General features: G+C 40.6%; 1 protein-coding gene across 5 annotated transcripts in view; it reads right to left on the reverse strand.

Annotated features, from left to right (window-relative positions):
- The window catches only part of LOC121895277 (semaphorin-4B-like), a 51885-nt gene that overhangs the window by 13968 nt on the left and 17733 nt on the right, over positions 1-20184 (reverse strand). For 4 of the 5 annotated variants that reach the window (XM_042408301.1, XM_042408290.1, XM_042408291.1 and 1 more), the window contains exons 2-5: positions 16266-16711; positions 1726-1886; positions 1313-1375; positions 450-548 (exon numbers count right to left, since the gene is read on the reverse strand). In XM_042408301.1, the coding sequence (XP_042264235.1) occupies positions 450-548; positions 1313-1375; positions 1726-1886; positions 16266-16386 (444 nt within the window). In that variant the 5' untranslated portion in view covers positions 16387-16711. Of the gene's footprint in view, positions 1-449; positions 549-1312; positions 1376-1725; positions 1887-16265; positions 16712-18904; positions 19046-20184 lie in introns of those variants that run through there. The other variant, XM_042408293.1, reaches the window with a different exon arrangement.

The raw sequence follows: 20184 nt of genomic DNA on the forward strand, positions 1-20184 counted from the left end.
GTCCTGCCAAGTCATCTTCAGTGTTATTCCTTCACTCTGACGTCAAAGGGGAGAGTTTAATGCCCCACTTTAAGAGCCGAGCTGAGGCCAAGCTCGATTGCCCCCTATCACTGAAATCAATGTCATCCTGCTACCGGTTACCATCACTCCTGATGTCCTCCTCAGCTAGATAAACAGATCTACTGCTGGAAACCACACAGCTCTTGTACCCCCTGTTGACTTGTCTGGCTAAAGTGCCTCAGCAGGATTTGGTTACGCTTGGATAACAACAGATCCAATACTGACATGGTGGATAAAAGAGCTTGATTCTACAAGAACACCAAAAAAAATATATAAAAATTCAAAGCCACGCAAGTGAGGGAAGAGGAGAGACATAAAAATCAAGACTTACAGGAGAAAAATCAACTGTTGGAGGTGAACAATACATAAATTGAGAAGTCATTACTTACTATGTAGGCGCAGATTGGACTGAAGGCGTAGGTGCCGCACACGTAGAGATGAGTGCTATTCAGCCGCAGAAGAATTTTGATGTAATTGAAGCAATCAGTCTGGATAAGAAATAAATGGAGAGAGTGTAAGGTATAGGAATCCACTAGAAAATCTTAACAACTCAATATGCAGTATAAGAAGTGGTATTTTTCTTGAGAGCTCTGTTCTGTTTCTTTAAAATTTGTGCCTGAAATACTCGCAATCATGCCTAAATCTTTCAGAAACACAAATACTGTCCGATAGAAACTGTGCAAAACAAAAAGGTGATCTCTTTTCTGAGACACTGTTGGGAAAACCTCCGACTTCACACAGCGGTTGCCTGGTGGAGCTTTCTGTAATACACAGACCTGAGTTGTGCAGTACACAGATTAGCGGGGCTTGTCGCCTAGGGATACAACAGCTGGCATGACAACAAGGTAACAGAGAGACAGAAAGAGGCAGCGCATAAAAAAAAAAAAAAAAAAAAAAAATAGGGCAATTTCCCAGAGAGCCCTCACACTTGATGAATCTATTTGTAACTGGTGGAAAGGTTTGTCGACACAGAACTCGATGCTCTTTATATCTTCTCACAACGCTGGTGAAACGATTGAGGGAAGACAGCGATGCTTCACCAGAGGATGAAGGTGATACTTGGTAGCTTAAGGTGTTCCTTCTTCAAACCTAATTAACTTCATCTGCCACATTAACATATAAATAAATCTATCTTTGCCTCTTCAATCCTAAAAGAACAAAAATAAAATCATGCTTTTGATATTGTGAAGTATTTTTCTGAGGTATTTTTTATTATTTCCTGTTTCTCTGGAGCAGTTAAGGTGCCTCTCACCTCTAGGTTCTTTCCTTTGAAGCTGCACTCCTCTCTCTTTCCAGCAGGAGTGCCCCACGTCAGCTGAAGATGAAAAAGAAACCCTGAATAAGTCATGTGAAATACCAGGAACCATGCTGATTCTACTACATCTCTGGAGGAGGACTGTTTCTTTAATATAAAAATGTGTAGGGAGTACCTCTTACATGCAACAAACAACATGTAGAGTCAAGTTAACTGCTACATTTTGCATTTAACTGAATATAAACCACAATATTACAGACTTTTTGATGGGATCCAGAGCTCTGAATTATCTGCCTGCCCACTTTTCCACATTTCCAAGCAGCCAGGTGAACCAGCAAATCAGGCTCAAGACCTGCATTGCAATTTCTGACTCTCATCATCCGTTTTTCCACATTTTTCGACATACTCACGTTCTTCTGCAGCTTGGTCTTGCTGATGTCGGAGAGGCTGAGGGCAAACAGTGCCTCCCTGGCTCCAACGTACAGCATGTCGTCCTCCTGGCTGAGCAGCAGAGAGGTGTAATTGAAGACGCCGTCCACAGAGAATCTCTTGGCTGATCTCTCCTTTGCATCTGGAAACAGCAAGAAAACACACACACACACACACACACACACACACACACAGGAGATCATTATCACATAGCAGGACAGCACAGACAGGAGAAACAGATTGGTAAAGAACATGTCCTGATGCTGGAAGCACAAGAACACAAATGTGCTCACTTAACAAGTTGATAAATTACTATGTTACAATCCTGCCAAGTTTCTTGCCTTCTTGAGGGAGTTTGCATTCACTTGTTTGAATGAATGCTGGAAAGAAAGACATAGTTTCCAGTCTCAGGAATTTAACTGCATGTCAAGGAGTCATTTTGGTTAACATAGCCCAAGAGTTCAATGGCTTCAAACTTTCATTGTATTATTGGAAATTAAAACATTGCCACTACTGTTATTAGATATGAAATACTGTAACTGACAAGATGATTAGTCTGTGGTGTTGAAAATATGTACTGCAAACTACAGTATACAAGCTTTTCATATTTACTCACAATGGTGACAATTTACAACACCAGAAAAAACACCTTGTTGCATTCTGATTTAGCCCTTTATTGACGCTAAAAACTAATGTAATCTAGTTGCTGACATAACCTCATTTCCAAACTTCCTCTGGTTTAAAAGCCTGAAACAAGGAACTTTTTTTCATGGATAACAGCAGAGTCATTGGTCTCTTGACTTCTCATTCAAACATCCACACAGGAGTGCAACTATTCAGTGTTTCTGCTACCTTCAGGAGGGCCCAACATGCCTGAAATTCAGCACTCAAACACAACATCATAGTGGATCTGCAAATATCAGTCAATCGAGAGAAAATCAATAAATCGTCTCAGCAATTTTTTAAGCAAAAATGCCAAAAAAATCACTGGTTCCAAGTTCTCAAATGCAAGACTTTACTTCAATGTAAAATCAAGAAGAAGCAGTAAACTGAATCTCTTTGGGGTTTGGACTGTTAGTAGGACAAAACAAGACAACTGGAGCTGGGATGGACATTTCTCAGTTTTCTAATGTTAGACCAAACATTTAATTGAGAAAATACTTATCAGATTAATTTATGATAAAAATAATGATTAGTTGCAGCCCCACATCAAAGTAACTCCTTCAACAAACTTAAATGCCAAGAAATTTATTGTTTCTTTGACCAATACACAGATATGAACTGAAAACATTAGCTTATGTAGCATTCTGTGGGTTTGATTTGTCAGGCTAATCAACCAATCAGAAAAATAAAATGTAAAAAACTGAGATTCACAGGTATTAAGACAAGTCAGGCGTGTGGATGTGCCCTCAGATCATAATATGATGAAAATTCTACTACATTACATTTCATGGGAGCATTCATGGATTACTCCAAGATGGCTACCCCTACCATTAACCTTCTTTAACATCAAGGCCGCCACAATTCATCACAAAATGACCACCGCTCATTTGCTTTGCATTTTTGAATTCAAACACCAATGTAAAAATCAGCAGAGTAATTCCAACAACACCAGAACTCTTGTTTCACTATTTTCAGGACTCCAAGAAAATCTGGGAAACTCTGTTGAGGTTTCACAAAGAGCCACACATCACGGAAACGAGAACAAGTGGACAGACATCAGATTACATCCAACTATAGCACAACACACGGTGGTGATTTTTAGCCAAATCAATTCATGATACACAGCGGGAAACTCTCATTGGGCATATTATTTCTGTAACTGTCACTCCTGGAGGCGACTGTCCTCTCAGTTTATTCCTCTTGCACAGCGGCAGCCAGCAGCTACTGTAGCTCCATGAGGACATGTCATACGTACAGCAATGAGCCACGTCCACACTTTCCTGCGCTGGCCAGCTCTCTCTCTACCCTGCTCTGTACTGGCAGCGGGGTAAACGCCTCTTCTACACCAATCTAAATCTCTAATTCTGCTGCTTGCCAGCCCTCTTCAGATGGATGGCTTTACCAGTGGGCCATAAGTCAAAGGAGTTACTTTTTTTTCCTCACATTGCCCCCTCCTTGCAGCCCAATATAGTTCTTGTGATGAAGTACAGATTTAATGCACACATTGCTCCTTTTATAGCATTTCCCTTAGCATCACACGATCCTCTACAGTGGCATCAGCAGCAGCTTTTTTTTTTTTAACCGTCAAAGTGGAGTTTCCAGAGGTTTGGATTGATTTTTTCAGGCAGTTTTTCTAACAGACCAGAATTCTGACAATAGCTCACTTTTCAGTTGTGTGATACTCAAAAACATCCAATATAAAAGCTAACACACGATCCAAGAAGTCCTGGAAAATAGTTTATTCAGAGCCTTCAAGATTTTGACCCCTGGAGAGACAACAGCCGTGTTCGGGCTCCGCCTGTGTTTGGTTGGGTCGATGTTATTAATGTTATGATATCTTTTAACAAGACTAACAATTTTCTATCTTTGCAGGAATGTAACAGTGAGTTCACTAAAGACACGGGATACATGCAATCAAATATTTGTGCATCCATTGCTTATATATATACTTGCAGTTTTTGACCATCTTTGTAAATGTTTATCTATTGCCTCCCACTCCAAACATATTAAATACACTTGATGTGCTCTCTGTGCCAAAATGCTGGGGGTCACGGACTCCATTTGCTTGCTTGCCCAAATAAGATTACTGGCTCGTATCTGGGGTCGTAAACACTATTATTTGCTGTAGTTAAACCTTTACAGCTTTTCCGCATGTACAACCAGCAAACTGAATTCAAATGTAGAGACTTCTGACAATAAGAGGAGACATCAGCAGCACGTTTATCTCCAACACTCCAGGTGATGCATTGGACCATAATGCAAATGGAGCCAGTAAACTGCAATAAATGTTTACAACCCTCGACTTAAACTTTCCAAGATGCTCGCAAACAAATGGTTCATCTAACACTCAAGGCACTTTGGCAGATGATCGTCTCTCCCCTTATGGGAGTGAAACCCAGCTGCACAAGCCACATCTTGTCCAAAATCAAATCGTTGGCCCTCTCCAGATCAACAACCCTCGTTCTGTTTAAAACGTTGTGACATCTGGAGTCAATGAAGAAAAGGGCCTGTCATTAAAATCAGGGGAGGGGATACAAAATAAAAAGACTTCCTATTGTCATCCTTAGTTTATTCCGGACGAGGAACAAAATAAGTTTTTCTATGTCAAGAGGGGAAAAACAGGTTTTATTTCGAGGTATATTAAGTCTGTTAAATTTTTTTTTCCCTAAATGCTCATAAAGAGAGCTATACCGAGTCCCAGTGGACCCTGCAGTTGGCAGACAAAGGAGAGCCATCCCTGCTCTCAACAGGGGGACATATTATAGCTTGACTGTCACAGCTCCCCTGGGTTTTGGCCATTCACTGGAACCGAAAACAGCCTTCCCTCAGCATATTAAAACTCTCTGACATAAATCACAGTGACATCCTCTTAGACAGACAATGGAATAACGAGCGGAGGAGAGCAAACTCATGAAACTTTTACTCAGAGAGCAGGAAGAGGCTACTTAGCGGGAGGAGGAGGGGGGATGTTGAGGTCGGGGTACTGAGTGGGAGTAGTGGTAACCGGGAAGATTGGATCGAGATGTTGACCTATGAAGAAACATGCAGACCGAGGAAAAAATGTTATTTTTCAAAGCACTCCGAGATGGCTTTTTGATAAGAGCAGAAGGTCAAGCAGTAACAAACGTCAGTGCTCTGTCAAGCCGCAGTGATTTCAAAGAGAAAACCAAGGCTCTTCCTTTCTTTTTTGAATCATCCACAGAAGCTGGTTTCTTTGGGAGATTTCTTGCACTTTTTGATGCAGCAGATCATTTGTGTGTTTTGACATGCTTGCAGCAGAATGCCGGGCATCCACCGAGAGCGGCAGCAACTGCAGGTCATTTCACAGCCAGGCTCCAGGTCCATTCATCACCTGCCTGTTTAATCAGCTGGCTGTCACCGAGCCGGGCCCTCAACCTCTGCTAATGCTCATCACATCACACCTAGCATCAATATGGCTGCTTTATTGCCAGTGCTAACATGCTGAATTAGTCATTACTACAGGTTTCTAAGGCCTGGAAGTCAAACTGAGTACATTTGCTTAAACTCTCCATGCTTATGAACGCTACATCACCGTGGCAGGCTGCACAAGAGATTAGACAATGGCCCAAATTTGAGTCCAGTGGCATAATTTGAGGACAGTTTACAGTTGTAAGAACAGGGTCTGCACAAAATACTAACATTCAAGTGCTGAATGAAAGTGTTCTCCACTGGAGCAGAATATCCTCTCAGCAATTAATTAGGCAAAATTCAATTTTGACGTATTAAATCTTCGTCAAGATGTTTTTTCTTTTAAGTCACTTGAGGTAAAGATGGCAGGAACCAATCAGATTACTGAGGATTTCAGAGAGCAGCTGTCTCTGTGATCACAGCGCTGTTTGCTGTATGGTGAGAGAAGTCAGACTAATTCTGTGCACACACAATAAGCATCTACAAACTCACCGAATTTAAAACGGAGATACATGAGGAGAAGTCTTGTGTCTGTGCCTTTAAAAAAGGGACCTAAAATCTCCAATTCTGGCTGTACTGAATACATTGATTGTCGGAACTGCCATCCATATGTTTGGTACATAACATTTCCTGCCTACAGATGCTAGTGTCAGTATGAGCCGCCTTACTGATAATGCAACTTATTGTTTGCTGGGAGACAGAATGTTTTTGCAAGACAGGCTGAAGAAAGCAAAAAATAGTCAAGCACATAATAAGAAAGGCTGCAGTTTCATATTGAATGAATAGATATGAGGGTGGCGTCAATGTTATCTTCCTTTCTATGAGAAAGCGAATGTTTATTTCCTGATATGTGAAACTACTCCTTTAACGGAAACACAAAGACCCTGAGACGAACAGAAAAATGGCTGTGATGTAGCATGCAGATATAAAATTAATGTTCTGGAGGGTCAATAAAATTAATGTCACACACACATGAATAAAATCATTTTTCAAAAACAAATCTTTACATATTATTGACTTTAAGATTAAAATAAATGTTGGAGTCTAACAGTGTTGAGAGACCAGACCTCCAGAGTAGCACAGTGACACCAATTCAGATTTACATGCCTCTTAATCCCTTCGTTCACATCACAGCTGAGTGTGTTTGGTGTGTGCTTACTCACCAGTGAGGTAACTAAGATATCATCAGAGGGTGCCAGCTTGCACACATTGTCGCTGGGAAATAAAATACATGCCAGTGCTTTGGCAGCAAGGCAGGGTGGGGCGATTGATTGGCTGGTTGGTAGGTGCACGCCTGCCAAGACACTCCTAAAAAAGGCCCGACTGTAAACATGCCCCAGATTTACTAAAGCAGCATGAGCCAAGTCACAAGGCGAGGGGGCAACGGGGACAAAGGGGTTTGCTTGCAGCCAGGCTGAGGAAACTCAAAGGAAAAGGCGAGTGCAGCGCAGTTCATATTAATCTCACACCAGGATCTGCATTTCTTACATGCAAGACGCAAATTTATCCAAAAACTAACTATCTCTGCCCCGCCGAAGCTACACAACAGTGCACAGCTTCAAGGCTCTCTGTTTGACGTGATTTGACAATGGACTTGATAGCGGCACTGGAGCTCCTGACAGACGCCGACAGAAGTCACGTCAAGGTCATCACAGCACTGCTCCTCCTGATATTTGGGCAAAGTGATGGTTATTTTATTGTCGCTACTGGCTACTGGCAACCGATAGCAGCCCAAGTCAGCACAGAAACACTGTTTGTCTGCACAATTAGAGGACACAGAGCTCTAATGAGGAGGCAGACGGGGTTAGAGGAGTAGGGGGTGTCAGATGGGGAGCATCGGGGAAGAAGATTTCACATATTACATTTCCATTTTAACCAGTTCACTCTGTGTTTACTGAACTGGCCACTGATAACAGACAAAAATAAACAGATCCAAACAAAGACAAAAGCAGGGCAGAGAAAATCAGACTTTACTGAGCTGACAGCACTGAATCTATTTCAGAAAGAGTGACATCTACAATATCTGTAAGGCCAGACATCCAGCTCACAGATGTGTTGCGTCGTTTGTAATCACTGGGAATGATGGCGGCTTTGCTGCAACTTTGTGTGTGTGTGTGTGTGTGTGTCTGTTCTTATTTGAGTGTGCACACATCATACAGAGAGACGGCTGCACCTTGCAGATAATAAGCAGAGCCTGACGGTGTGTAAGTCCAGTTCTTGCTATGTGTGTGTGTGTGGATTATGCAGCAAAAAGGTGTCATGGTTCCACACGGTTACATGTGCAGAAACACATCAGGGCAACAACAGAAAACCATGAAATAACTGAGGTTTGAAGGAAACTGTGCATAATGCCAAATAGCTGTGTACTGTAGTGTATAAGCCCTGAAATACTGTATGAAAAAAACAAAAAAAACAAAAAACATCTCCCCAGCACACATATACCAAGGATGAGGTCAATGCATAAAACCCTGCATAGCTCTAAAAGCAGAGAACAAGAGGCTGACACAGACATGATGCGCTGCTCTGTAATTATTGGCTCTTAGGTGTCATCTTGGTGCACTCTGGATTGGCACGCACCCACCCGACGTTCAAAGCAGCAGAGCTATGGAGTGCAGTGGTCTATCACAGCTGAAAGCTTACAAAATCCTGGCTATTAGCTCAGTGAGACAGAGAGAGGGAGACACTGTGTGGTATCTGAGTGAGTTATTCAAACATACAGAGAGAGACGGATAGTTGGTATAATTTCCTCACTGACAATTCAAAACAGACGTGCCTGTGCGTGTCATACATGTCTCTTCAACTTCTCCCTATCTTACTCCTACCCGCTCTCTCTCTCTACTGACGAAAGACAGAAGACGTCATAGGAGTTTGATATAAACAAATTCAGCCCCCTCGCTGATCGTGCTGTGCTCAAGTTTGAGCTAACAAAATGTTTTTCTTCATTTTGGTGGTGATGTTCTTGTACACGCACACACACACACACACACACACACACCAAGATAGATTGGCTCTATGGACAATATATATATGCCTCAGCCAAGTGGACTTAAAGAGAAAAAAATGTCATGTGTTAGCAATGCAAACATCTAAATCCAGCTGGCTTGCATATGTTGGCAGAATGTTTATGCTACAGCTAGAATCCAATTAAAGTACACCTCGATACATCTCTACAGCCATTTTTTTTTAGTTCGCACACTTGACAATTTTTAGGGCACCGGTGGAGCTGCTTTGCCGTTTACTAAGTGCACTCACTTTGGACGGGCATGTGTTGAAGTGTTTTAAGTGTTACCTCAGCATACAGACACAACCCTCTACCCTCTGTGTGTGTGTGTGTGTGTGTGTCTCTGGAGAGGCCCTTGATGAGAAGAGCAGGCTGGAGTCGCGCTGAGTCTCCTGCTCTAGTCATCTGTCGTAACTGAGGACGAGAAGTGGTCAAGCACATTGGTTTACGCTCCTTGCTAATGGATTTTCTTACACACTCCTCTTCAGTCCAGCGGCTGTAAGCATTCACTCTCGCCATTCCATTGTCAAATTTATTTCCTGCAGTCATATTGTCATCTGGAGCCTGGTGAGCTCAGGTTCCCCACACCTGCTGCGTTAGCCTCTATATTTGGGCTCATAAAGGTAATTCTGCTCTCATGCTTTAAGAAGATGATCCAACTTTATCTCTGTTAACAGGTGTCATTCACACTGATCAGGATGACAGTTTACTCATGAATCCATGAGCGCCACACCTACATGGTCAGTTGTCATTTCATCAAATAAAAAAATAGAGCCACTTTTTATAAAAAAAACAACAACAAAAAAACCCAGGATTTTTACTAAATCTGTGACTAACTGAATCCCTGAGCTCCATCTATCTACCATATAAATCCTGCCGGCCTCACAAGGACACACACCTCAGTCTCTCTTTTCTCACACACCCACAAGTAGTAATAAGAGGCATGTGGAGTGTATTAACATGCTGGAACTGAATCCGGAAAGTTCTGACTCTTAATGAAAGATACATGAGATGGCTGCTTTTAACTATTTCACTTCTGCCTGAACTCAAATGTGAAACCTGCAGTGTTCCCTAAAAGAAATGTGTGAGCACATGCTAGTTTTTGTAGTGTATTAAATCAGCTTATCAAAACATTAAATTAATCAGCGTTTAATGCTACTTATTCTAGCGTTACCGCTTCTTGATTACAAAGAAAATAAACCTTTTCAGAGTTTGAAATGCAGTTTGTTACGCAGAAAAATACTGCAACTTGCTTCCTGGTTTTTAGTGCATGAGAGAACAGAGCATGAAAATAAGGTGTTAAAGGAACACCTTATGGTTGCTGACGTGTGACAAAAAGCATTTGTTTGTGTGTCGTAGTATAACGTTATGTTGTGTGTTTTTCTGTCACCGCAACTTTAAAACTATGAAAAATCAATGCTGCAAAATGCTAATAGCAATGAAACAAACATTTTTGTTTTTCCCACATCTAAACTGCATCACAGCAATCCAAAAAACACTTAAAAACACTCTAACCTCACATTCCTCTCTGTCCATCTTAATTAACAGCTACACTGTTATTTCTCTCTGCTTGCCATTTTCTTCAAATCAAATGATCCTGATCGAAATCTGTAAGGACTGAACTTTTCTGTACATTCCCTGGAGCGTGCAAGTGATGAAGCCATTAAAGCATCTGAAACAGACGGAGTTGATGTGCTGTAATTATGCCCCATTGTTGTGGCTGTTATGGTTATATGCAGGCACTTGTGAGTGCCACTTCTGCTGGAAGCCACAGGCCGCTTTTCTTTCAGGCTCAGTGGGCGTGTCCTTGCTGGGTTTTAGGTGGGCATCGGAGCATGTCTAAAACCTCATGAGTATTTGGTCTGACCCCCCTCTCGCTGCCCCTCCTCCGTTTCTGCACTGCGATCCACACACTGCCAAGGTCATTGGATTAGCATGCATGAGAGAAAGCGCACAATATTCGCCGAACATAAACCAAACGTAAACGGGAAAGGACACAGAGTACACCGAGCGTACGCAGCATGCTTGGCTTAAAGGGGCATTTTGATTTGCTCTCTCTGATACTAGCAGCCTATGAGAAGTTAAGATAATAAATGTTCCTTCTTGATTTCCAAAGTTAACTTGTTACACATACAGTGATAGATACTTTTTCATATCTGAGTCTCTGAATGCTTACATGTGTTGTTGTGGGTTTGAAATCTGGCATCTTCTCTCTTCCAGGTCACCTGTCATTATGTCAATCATTATATAAGAGCAGAAATTAATTAAATATAAGATTCAAATCAAAGCTACCTGCAATATAACACAGGACTGACTGATTTTATACAATTACCAACACATACGGCTTTAAATCTCCCTTTCATGGTGGAAGAAAAATAGGCATAACCTGCCTCTAACCACTAAAAGTTCAAGAACATTTACACATAAACACCAGATTAAAATAAACAATACTGATTACAACTAAATGGGATTAAATATAAAACTTAACTACACTGGCATTAATGTAATTGATAGTTAGGAGAATAGTTCAACGCTTTGGTGGGTACGCTTATTGGGTTACTTGCTGAGAGTTAGATGAGAAAATTGATACCTCTCTCATGTTTTTCCATTAAGGCTACAGCCAGCCAGCAGCCTGTTAGCTTACGTTAGCATAAAGGCTGGAAACAGGGCAAACAGCTAGCCTGGCTTTGTCTGAAGATATCTTTTTATATCTTGTTATCTCACCAGACTTGGCCAGGAACACACAGCAATAACAGAGTGAAATACAATTCAGTATACAGTTCATGAACTACAGTAAAATCTGAAAAAAAAAACCCAAAACAACAAAGATCAAGTGAGCTTGCCGGTCTAACCTGCTCATTAATGTAAACTGTTCTTATTAAGTGCAAAACCTGAATTACTACTTCTTGTTCCAAGTGAAAGAACAAGAAAAATGAGAAAGACGGTAACATCCTGCCTGAGAAGTTCCTGATAACTAACAGGGATACATGCCACATAACCAATGCTTACAGCTTCAAGTCCCGTGATCCTTTGTGCTGCCTCTCTGCACAAGAGCCGTAATGAAAAACAGACAAGCTCTCCCACTGCAGCAACCACAAAAAACCTCCACTCACTACACATGAGAGATTAGCCTGCTCATTAGGAGAGAAGAAAGGAGTGAGGGGAGAGGGAAGAAGGACAAAAAGAAAAAGGGGTGCCTGTCCAGGAAAAGGGCCATGTTGAGGCAAGGGTCTTCTCTCTAGAAAACAGCCCGGGACCCCCTTTTCTTACAGACTACTCAAACCACAATGAAGTTTTTAAAAGGGTGACCTGCTTTACATGTTTTGCATCAATGGCGCGGGTTGAATATAGTCTACTTTATATACGAAACATTTAGCATGTCAGTGATGCAGCAGATCCTGTTTACTCAAAGCTGCAGTGTTAATGAATAGTTTACAATCAGTGTCAGTGACATTTAAATAAGATTTTCTACACCGTATCATCACCACTTGAGAACATCTCAATTGCTAACCACTGATGTCAAAATAAATGAAATTTATAGTATGAATGTTATGTGCAGTAAAGCAAAAAGAAGAAAGAAAGAAAAAAAAGAAATCAGTGGTTTGCAAAAAAAAAAACCGGTTCCTGGGAACCAGCCTTGGGCCAATTTAATCCATTTAGTGCTTTGAGAAACAAGTTAAATGGCTCAAGTATGTGAAAGGTTGTCCTTGGGTATGAGCGATGCTAATTTGAGATGGTGCACGTGAATTACAGCGTGACGCCTCACCGTGTCGGCTGAGAAGTGAGGAAAACAAGCATCAGGTTGTTGTTTTCAGAGCGAGGAACTTCAAATTCAGACAGGTAATGTAAACAGGAGCCAACACACTCTTTCATCCCCAGAAGCCTACACTTTGGTTGTGGCTGGATCAGTATGCTTACCTGTATGAGTGGTTTTGCAAAACAGACATAAGGACAGGGGACAAACAAATTGTAGGAACCAGAGAGATCATTTTAAGAAGCAATTTGTTAGCTATGTAGAATTTTTTAACAGCTACAATGCAAGATATTAAAAAATAAGTGTTTATTGAGACATCCCTGATAAGCAGTCAATTTCCCCTGTGAGCCGCATCCAAACAGATACCTTATTTGTCACAAGCTCCCATAATGCATCAATCAATTTCCAAAAAGCTGTCAGCTGAACAATTAGTAAAAAAAACAACAAGAAAAAAAAAGAGCCATGCCCTTAAATTATGAAAGCTTAGTCCACAGTTATCATAATAAGAGGAGAGCTGCAGTGTGCGAGGAGTAATTACATGCAATGATTAAGTCAGGTGCAGGAAGGTCTTCCATTCAATCAGTGGATTCACCAGGAGAGACATTAAGTTTATATATGTGAGATAAACGGTTACACTCAGCTGAATATTACCAAGAGGTCAACTAGTAGCAAAAAGGAACTTCTTTAGAGGGTCCAGTCAAGACTATGTTCTGCAAAAGTTACTATTCCCAAAAACTTTATTTGCTCATCACTGTGAGGAGTAACATGTTCTGACTTTTATTTCTGCCCCATCAACACACAAAGTGTGCGAAGTGGCATCTAATCTTTAAAAAACATCCTCAGGGAACATAATTATAATTGCATGTATTTATGAGAGGTTAGAAGTGCGAGTGCTAGCAAGTTGGCATGTGTGCATGTGGACCTGCAGGCAACTTGTCTCTGTGGATACACTGTAGGCAGCTTCACACTTAATACAGCTGTGTTTGTTGAGTTTGCTCAACATCGCCCTTAATTATGTTATTTAGTTTGGAATTTGCAAAATGTATAGTTGTATGATAAGTAAAAATGTAAGATGTTTGTGTAATTCTTGTGTAACGCAACACTGTTTAGCTGCTTATTTTACAAACTTAGACAAGCAAATAGGATTTATTCTACTGTTCATATCTTACTTCATGGTTACAAGAGAAAAGGCTTTTAGTATGAGAAATAACCAACGCGTTTGATAAACGTAACACTATCTCGGTTGCTAGAGCGTAAACTTCCCCTAATCCAACTGAGCTGTCGCTAACATTAAAACAGTAAACACACACATTATTACTTTATAACTTGTTACAGTAATGTGATTACTTTTTTCAGTAACAAGTAGTGTAAGGGATTACAATTTGAAATTCAGTAATTACATTACAGTTCCTAATCCCAATAACGCTCTGTTACTCTGACAATTTGGGGTCGATATTGCCATCTTACCAGCGGTCACTGAAGCTAACGTTAAGCTAGCTGATGGTCATAAAATACAGGGTCTGACAAAACCAATGGCCCAGGGCCAGTAAAAGTTTATGCAGGGCAAGCTGATTGGCCAATCAACTGCCAATCAGAGTCATGGGTATACAGTTTAGGACGAGGGGAGGACATTTCTCTTCGTTTGATAACTGTAAAAGTAAAGTTAGGCTTTGCTGTCAGCTTCCCGACTCATTTTAAAAAAGCCGAGAGAAACAGAGAGAGAGTGCGAGCGAGCGAGCTAGAGAGTGGTGGTGGTCAAGCAAGTAGAGCGAGTGCGGCCGTGGCGAGAACAAAACCCGTGAATGAGAGAAATAAAACTTTATTTTCTGATTGTTTCACGGTGGTTACGTTCTAAAGCAGAAATAAAACAACCATCAAACACTAAACAGATGATTTACTGTTGAGACAGACGCTCTTAGTTTCTCTTTCATTTTCCTCCTCCTCCTCATTTCTCCTTTTCATTCATTCATTACAGTTTAACTCTATGTCTGTAGTGGACAGGTGGCTCACGGAAGCAGACAGAAGGAGCTTGGAGTGAACACACACACACACAAACAAATGCCACTATGTTCTTTCTCTCACTGACTGTTTACATGCCCACTATTACACTATTATTCCAAATATGACAATATTCTGAATAAGGCCTTATTCCAAATGTAGGATTTTCCGATTAAGGCACGTGGGATATGTCGATATTATTCTAGTTTTAGGAGCATTCTTTGGACATGTATACAGCTCATTCAGAATATGCGTCTCAATTGGGGTTTTTATTGCATGTTTACGGTCAGCTCTGTGTGTTGTAAACAAACCAACCAGCCAACAGTTTGCAAGGCTGGGGTGGAGATGCATGCCAAAAAGAAAAGCCCACATTTCTGGTCAGAAGGAGAAACACACCTTCTGGTCAGAAGTCCTCCACAAGTGGAAAACTTTCCCTATTTTGACACAAAGAAGCAAAATGGCACAAGCAGTACCAGCGACTCCACTTTTCCATATTTTGTCGTGATAAATTGAGTATGCATGGCTGCATGTAAACAGGATTATTAGTAGAATATTCATTTTCATTAGCCATGTAAACAGCTTAGTAGGAATATTTTTTTTTTGGAATAAGGGCGAAAACCGGAATATTTTGTGCATGTAAATGTAGTCACTGCTCTATCTTCACAAGTACATTTCTGCAGATCTCCCAGCACTGTCTCAGTTCTTGACACAAGAGTTTATTACTTTCACTGATCCAACATGTGTGTAACTTTATATTTTGCATATTTGTGTAATATATCAACATTACATATCCATAACTAAAGGAAAACAATCAAATCTAAAGGGGACTTCACTGTTCTACATATTATATACACAATGAATAAATCTCCAGAACTGTGGAAAAAAAGTTATTTTCATTTTTTGGCTGCCAGCCAGTGAAAATATACGAGGGGCCAGTAAAACTATGATCTACCGGCCAAGTGGACACTGGTAAATACCTCCAAACTGTAGGCTGGCTGCTTGTTAAACCATAACATCTTGTTGTCTTTTTCTACACACGTTGAATATAGAAGATGTAACATGTGGGTGAGGAAGAAGTTGTTTGAAGGCATCTTTGACAGAACTGAGGTTTGTAACAAGTAATGTACCTAATTACTTTTGTGGTTGAGTAATAAGTTAAGTTATGTAATTGCTTTACTAATATGTCTTACTTTACTAACTTTGATGAGTAATATGTAAATTACTACATTTTTCTGACACTGAACACAGGCTGTTCTTTTTTTTTAACATAACCTGTAACCCCACATAATAATGTAGAATGAAATGCCACTGGCCTTGGAGGTAACTCTGGTTTAGTGATGGACAGAGTTGATCAACACGCCATTTAATCTTTTCCTTAGCTCTTGTGCTTTTTGGGTTTAAAAAAAAAAAAAGAAACCACCATCCAAACTCTTTATATCCACAGTATCGCTTTAACCACAGCCACAAGCTTACTGCTTTACACATGTGGACAAACCCAAAGTTTGACAGGCCAGCCATTACAGTTGCTAAATTACGATTGGACAATCGCTATTCGGGATTTAATGAATAGTGAATCATTTTTGGAAAAAACGAAATAATAATGGAATGGCATGTTTCTTGCAATGCTTACAATAATTTACCAAACAAAAGTCTGTCAGGTAATTACTTCAACTTACTGTATGGGAAACTGATGCGCGGCGTGACATCATCCTCAGTGGCCATCACTGATTGGAGGCAGCTGGCTAATAGCAGAGCAGCAGCCAGAAGACCATGGACAATTGCAGCGAATGTCCACATGGTTGTCAGATCCTCTCACACACACACATACACAAATTAACACTGTTTGTTTTAAGATTCCTTGGAATTAATTAAGCTCCTCTTGACTCCGCAGAGCTTTATTTTCTCACTCCCATCTTCCTGCAGGCTGAGGGGGAGTGAACGTGTCCTTGACTTGATTCTTGTACTCCCAGTGGTCCTTACATACGGTTAGTAGACTCTTAGCACAGAGAAGAGGAATCCTTTCTGGATTAAAGGCAGCTTGTTTTCATTTACTCATAGCGCTCGAAGATGGATCAGCACTGAGCTCCAACCAGTGGTCTTTTAGTGAGTCGTTTTTTTGGATCTGTGGAGAGAAAAGAAAGAAATGGGTTCTTTATGTCTGATCCAAGAACATGTAAAAAAAAATAAAAAATAAAATAAAAAAGATGAAACAGAAGCTAGAACAACAGATCCATATCCAACTTCTGATGTTATAACCAATGGCTACAAAAGCAAAGGGACTGATACATTTGGCTGAAGTACATTCTGTAGGATGGTGTAGACTTTACTGCAAACACTACGTCCAGATTTCAAGAGGTCTATCTATCTTGAGACAATAACATTTATTTGTGGCACTGATGGCTTGAGCCAAAGCCATAGTGATAAAAACAAATGTTTATGTTTCTACTGTTTGCTCTTTCACCACACTGCCAAAGAAAAACTCAACTTAACAGATCATTCAAACCACCAACCAGCTGACATGAAAACACATATTGTGTGGCAGCTTGAAGGGTTTCACAAACTTTATGTTTAAGTGAATGTCCAAGTTGCTGTTTGCACTAGCAAACCTCTGTGAGGTAAAACGCCTGTTGAATTTTTTTTAACCCCTGTATTTAATTATGCTGTCATCAAGAATCGGTGAGAGATCCCTGAGAAGATAATATGGGAGCTTGGCTCTAATTCTGCGGCTGTGTGGGGAAATAAATGAAAGAACAGTGACTCCCAAGACAACTCTGTAATTTGTCTCAAAGAAGCGCAATGAACACATCTGCTCTCTGACTTTTATTGGCTTCAGTGTGAGTGTGCAGATGAAGTGCCTGTTATGTAGATATATGCTGAGATTTTTTATCAAGTTGAGGGTCAGCTTTCTTGGAAAACTTCAACTTAAAATAGGTACAACTCCTGTCTGTTTCATTCCTCTTGGCTCAACATGGGATATAAGCAACTTTTTCCAAAATACCATAATTAAAATGAACTGGAAAATTGCAGTAAAGTAGTTCTTAAACCTGCAGAAACAGATTTTTTTGTTCGATTGGAGCCAGCGGAACCAAGTTGTGACCATAACATTGACATTTTAACCTTTAAAATAAACTTGTCAGCAAACAGTTGATAATTTACACATTCGATATATATGAAGCAACATTAGCATTCATTTGGAGTTGCGTTTCTGGCTACCTTACAAATGTATTCAACGTATGTTTGATATTCAATTTTTGGTCTCCACCAAATCCTGAGGGAAATATCAGACTATTCAGCTTATGTTCACCAACTAATTAATTTTGTCTATCTGTTGTTTGGTGCCTGTTACGTTAGGTTCTTAAAACTTTTACCAAGAAAAATATAGTTGTGGGCCAGAAAACGGAAATAAGCTGAAAGATGCTATAAAGTTATCTGTGGGTTTGTTCCTAAGAGCGACCCCTTTCACATTACATGGTGTCATTTGATCCAATGTTAACTGCTTTAAATGTGTAGGATGTACTTGGGCACAACAGTGCTTTATGCTAAATGCTGACATCAGCATGCTACCATGCTCACAACAACAATGCTAACATGCTAATGTTTAGCTAGTCTGATGGCAAGAAAAACAAAGTATAGCCATGGTTGATGTGGATGTCATTAGTTCTGCAGTTAATTAGTCATAAACCGAATTGGACAAATTTTGGCCAAATGATGTTGCTTGATGAAAAAGTCAGCAGATCACCAAAGTTAGCGTGACATTTTCAATGTGGACCGAAGTGTTAATGGCCATTCATAGAGCTACTCCGCTAGCGTGGATAAAAAATGAAATAAAATTTAAAAAAAACAAACATTATGCACACAAAATGGCTGCAAGTGAAATATTTGGCAAGGCTAAAGAAGAAGACAAATGCAAACTGTTACTTGATTCTCATGATTTTACCAGAATACAACAATGAGTTCAGACTCTCAAGTCAATGAACACAAGCCTGTTGTGTTATATACCATAGCTCACTACTCTTTACTGCCCAACAACGCTGAAAGTCTCCTCCGAGCTCCCACATACGTGGTGACGTTTAGAGAGTAAACATTGGAGAGCACATGCAGTCTCTGGATGAGAGCTTGCATCACTGCTACAGCTCCCTCAAGAGCTCATTCAAATATTTACGGTAGCTAATAAAACAAACAACAGCGCGAGACGACCGAGGGTCAGAGAGTGGCCCCTGGTCGTCTGGTGCAATTGGGCCAATACCATTTTAAACTTCTGATCAACCTGGACAAACCACAACAAAATGAAGAATAAAAAAAAAAGATTTACAACCTCGTCTCCCTGCTGCTGGTACATTGTCTCTCAAACTGCCAGGTAGACCTGAAGAGCTGGTAGTTGGGTAACAGACTCACAGACTGGCACCAGGCAGAATAATTAGCTTGTTGATTGACTGGTTGGTAGCAGACAGACTGTAGCTGGATGACAAGCTGTCCGCCTTGCATAATGACAGGGTAACAGCCATTGTCGTAGGTAGGTGGAGGATTTTTTTTTTAAGGTCGTCTGTCTCACCTTTGCTATGGCAACACAGCTCGCAATAGTTTACTGAATAAAACATTGGACTCTGCTTCTTTCCTTCATCTCTGCATCTGTTTCTCACGGTCACACCCTTGTCTCTGTCCATCCCCTGGGTCTTGAACAGTGACCCAATATGTCTGTGTCTCTCTCGACTTCACTACCAGCCTGCTGCTTCACTGAAGCTAGCCGAGTCACTGGAGGCTGAAACATCCACCCATGATTCTGTAACATTTCCCTCCGTCTCCTCTGCTGGTCCCTTTCATGCCTGCTGAGACTGCAACAACGAGCATGGCAGCCCCGCGTGTGTCGCACACCACAGGTCTCCATGTTCCCAGGGCATATCCTTACACAACTCCAGAGGTCTTTTAAATTTTAATGAAAAGAGAGGGGTGCTGTTTGGAGGGTTTCCTGGCACTCTGGTGAATTAGGAAACTTTTAGTGTTATTCTGCAGAGTGTAAAGAAATATCTCAACACTCTTGCATTGACCTTTCAATATCCAAAGAAGCAGTTAGCGTCCAACAAAAATGACTATGTCCAGTCACATTTTCCAGATAAGTTACACACCACTAATTCCCTCTTAACAGAGAGTGTTCAAGAGCTAAATAATAGGATAGAAACTGGAATTAGCTAAACCAAATCATACCAACAGAACTGACGGGACTCTTAATGTCTTACAAACATTCTTTAGTTACTGATGTATTTGAACACTTTTTCAACTTTGGAAAAAAAAAGTTTGTATGCTTAGTCATAAATGAGTTATGAAGTTATGAAGAGGCCCCTGCAACAGACTGGAAAACATGAGGTGTCTGGGGAATCCAAAATACAGGATGACTCATGGATGTGATGCAAGTAATGTTCATGTAACTGATGCCAGCACCTGAGGAAGACAAGATGGATGCTCCACACGCCAGATGTAGATCTGTTCAGTCTTAGCAAGGGCATGAAGGGCAAGAAAACTGATGTTCTACGGCATGTGTCTTGTTTTCATTTTTACATTTCTTTTGGTTGACTACAAAAAGTCCATGTACTGCATGTA

Source organism: Thunnus maccoyii, chromosome 1 (assembly GCF_910596095.1).
Source record: "Thunnus maccoyii chromosome 1, fThuMac1.1, whole genome shotgun sequence".
Classification (NCBI taxonomy): Eukaryota; Metazoa; Chordata; class Actinopteri; order Scombriformes; family Scombridae; genus Thunnus; species Thunnus maccoyii.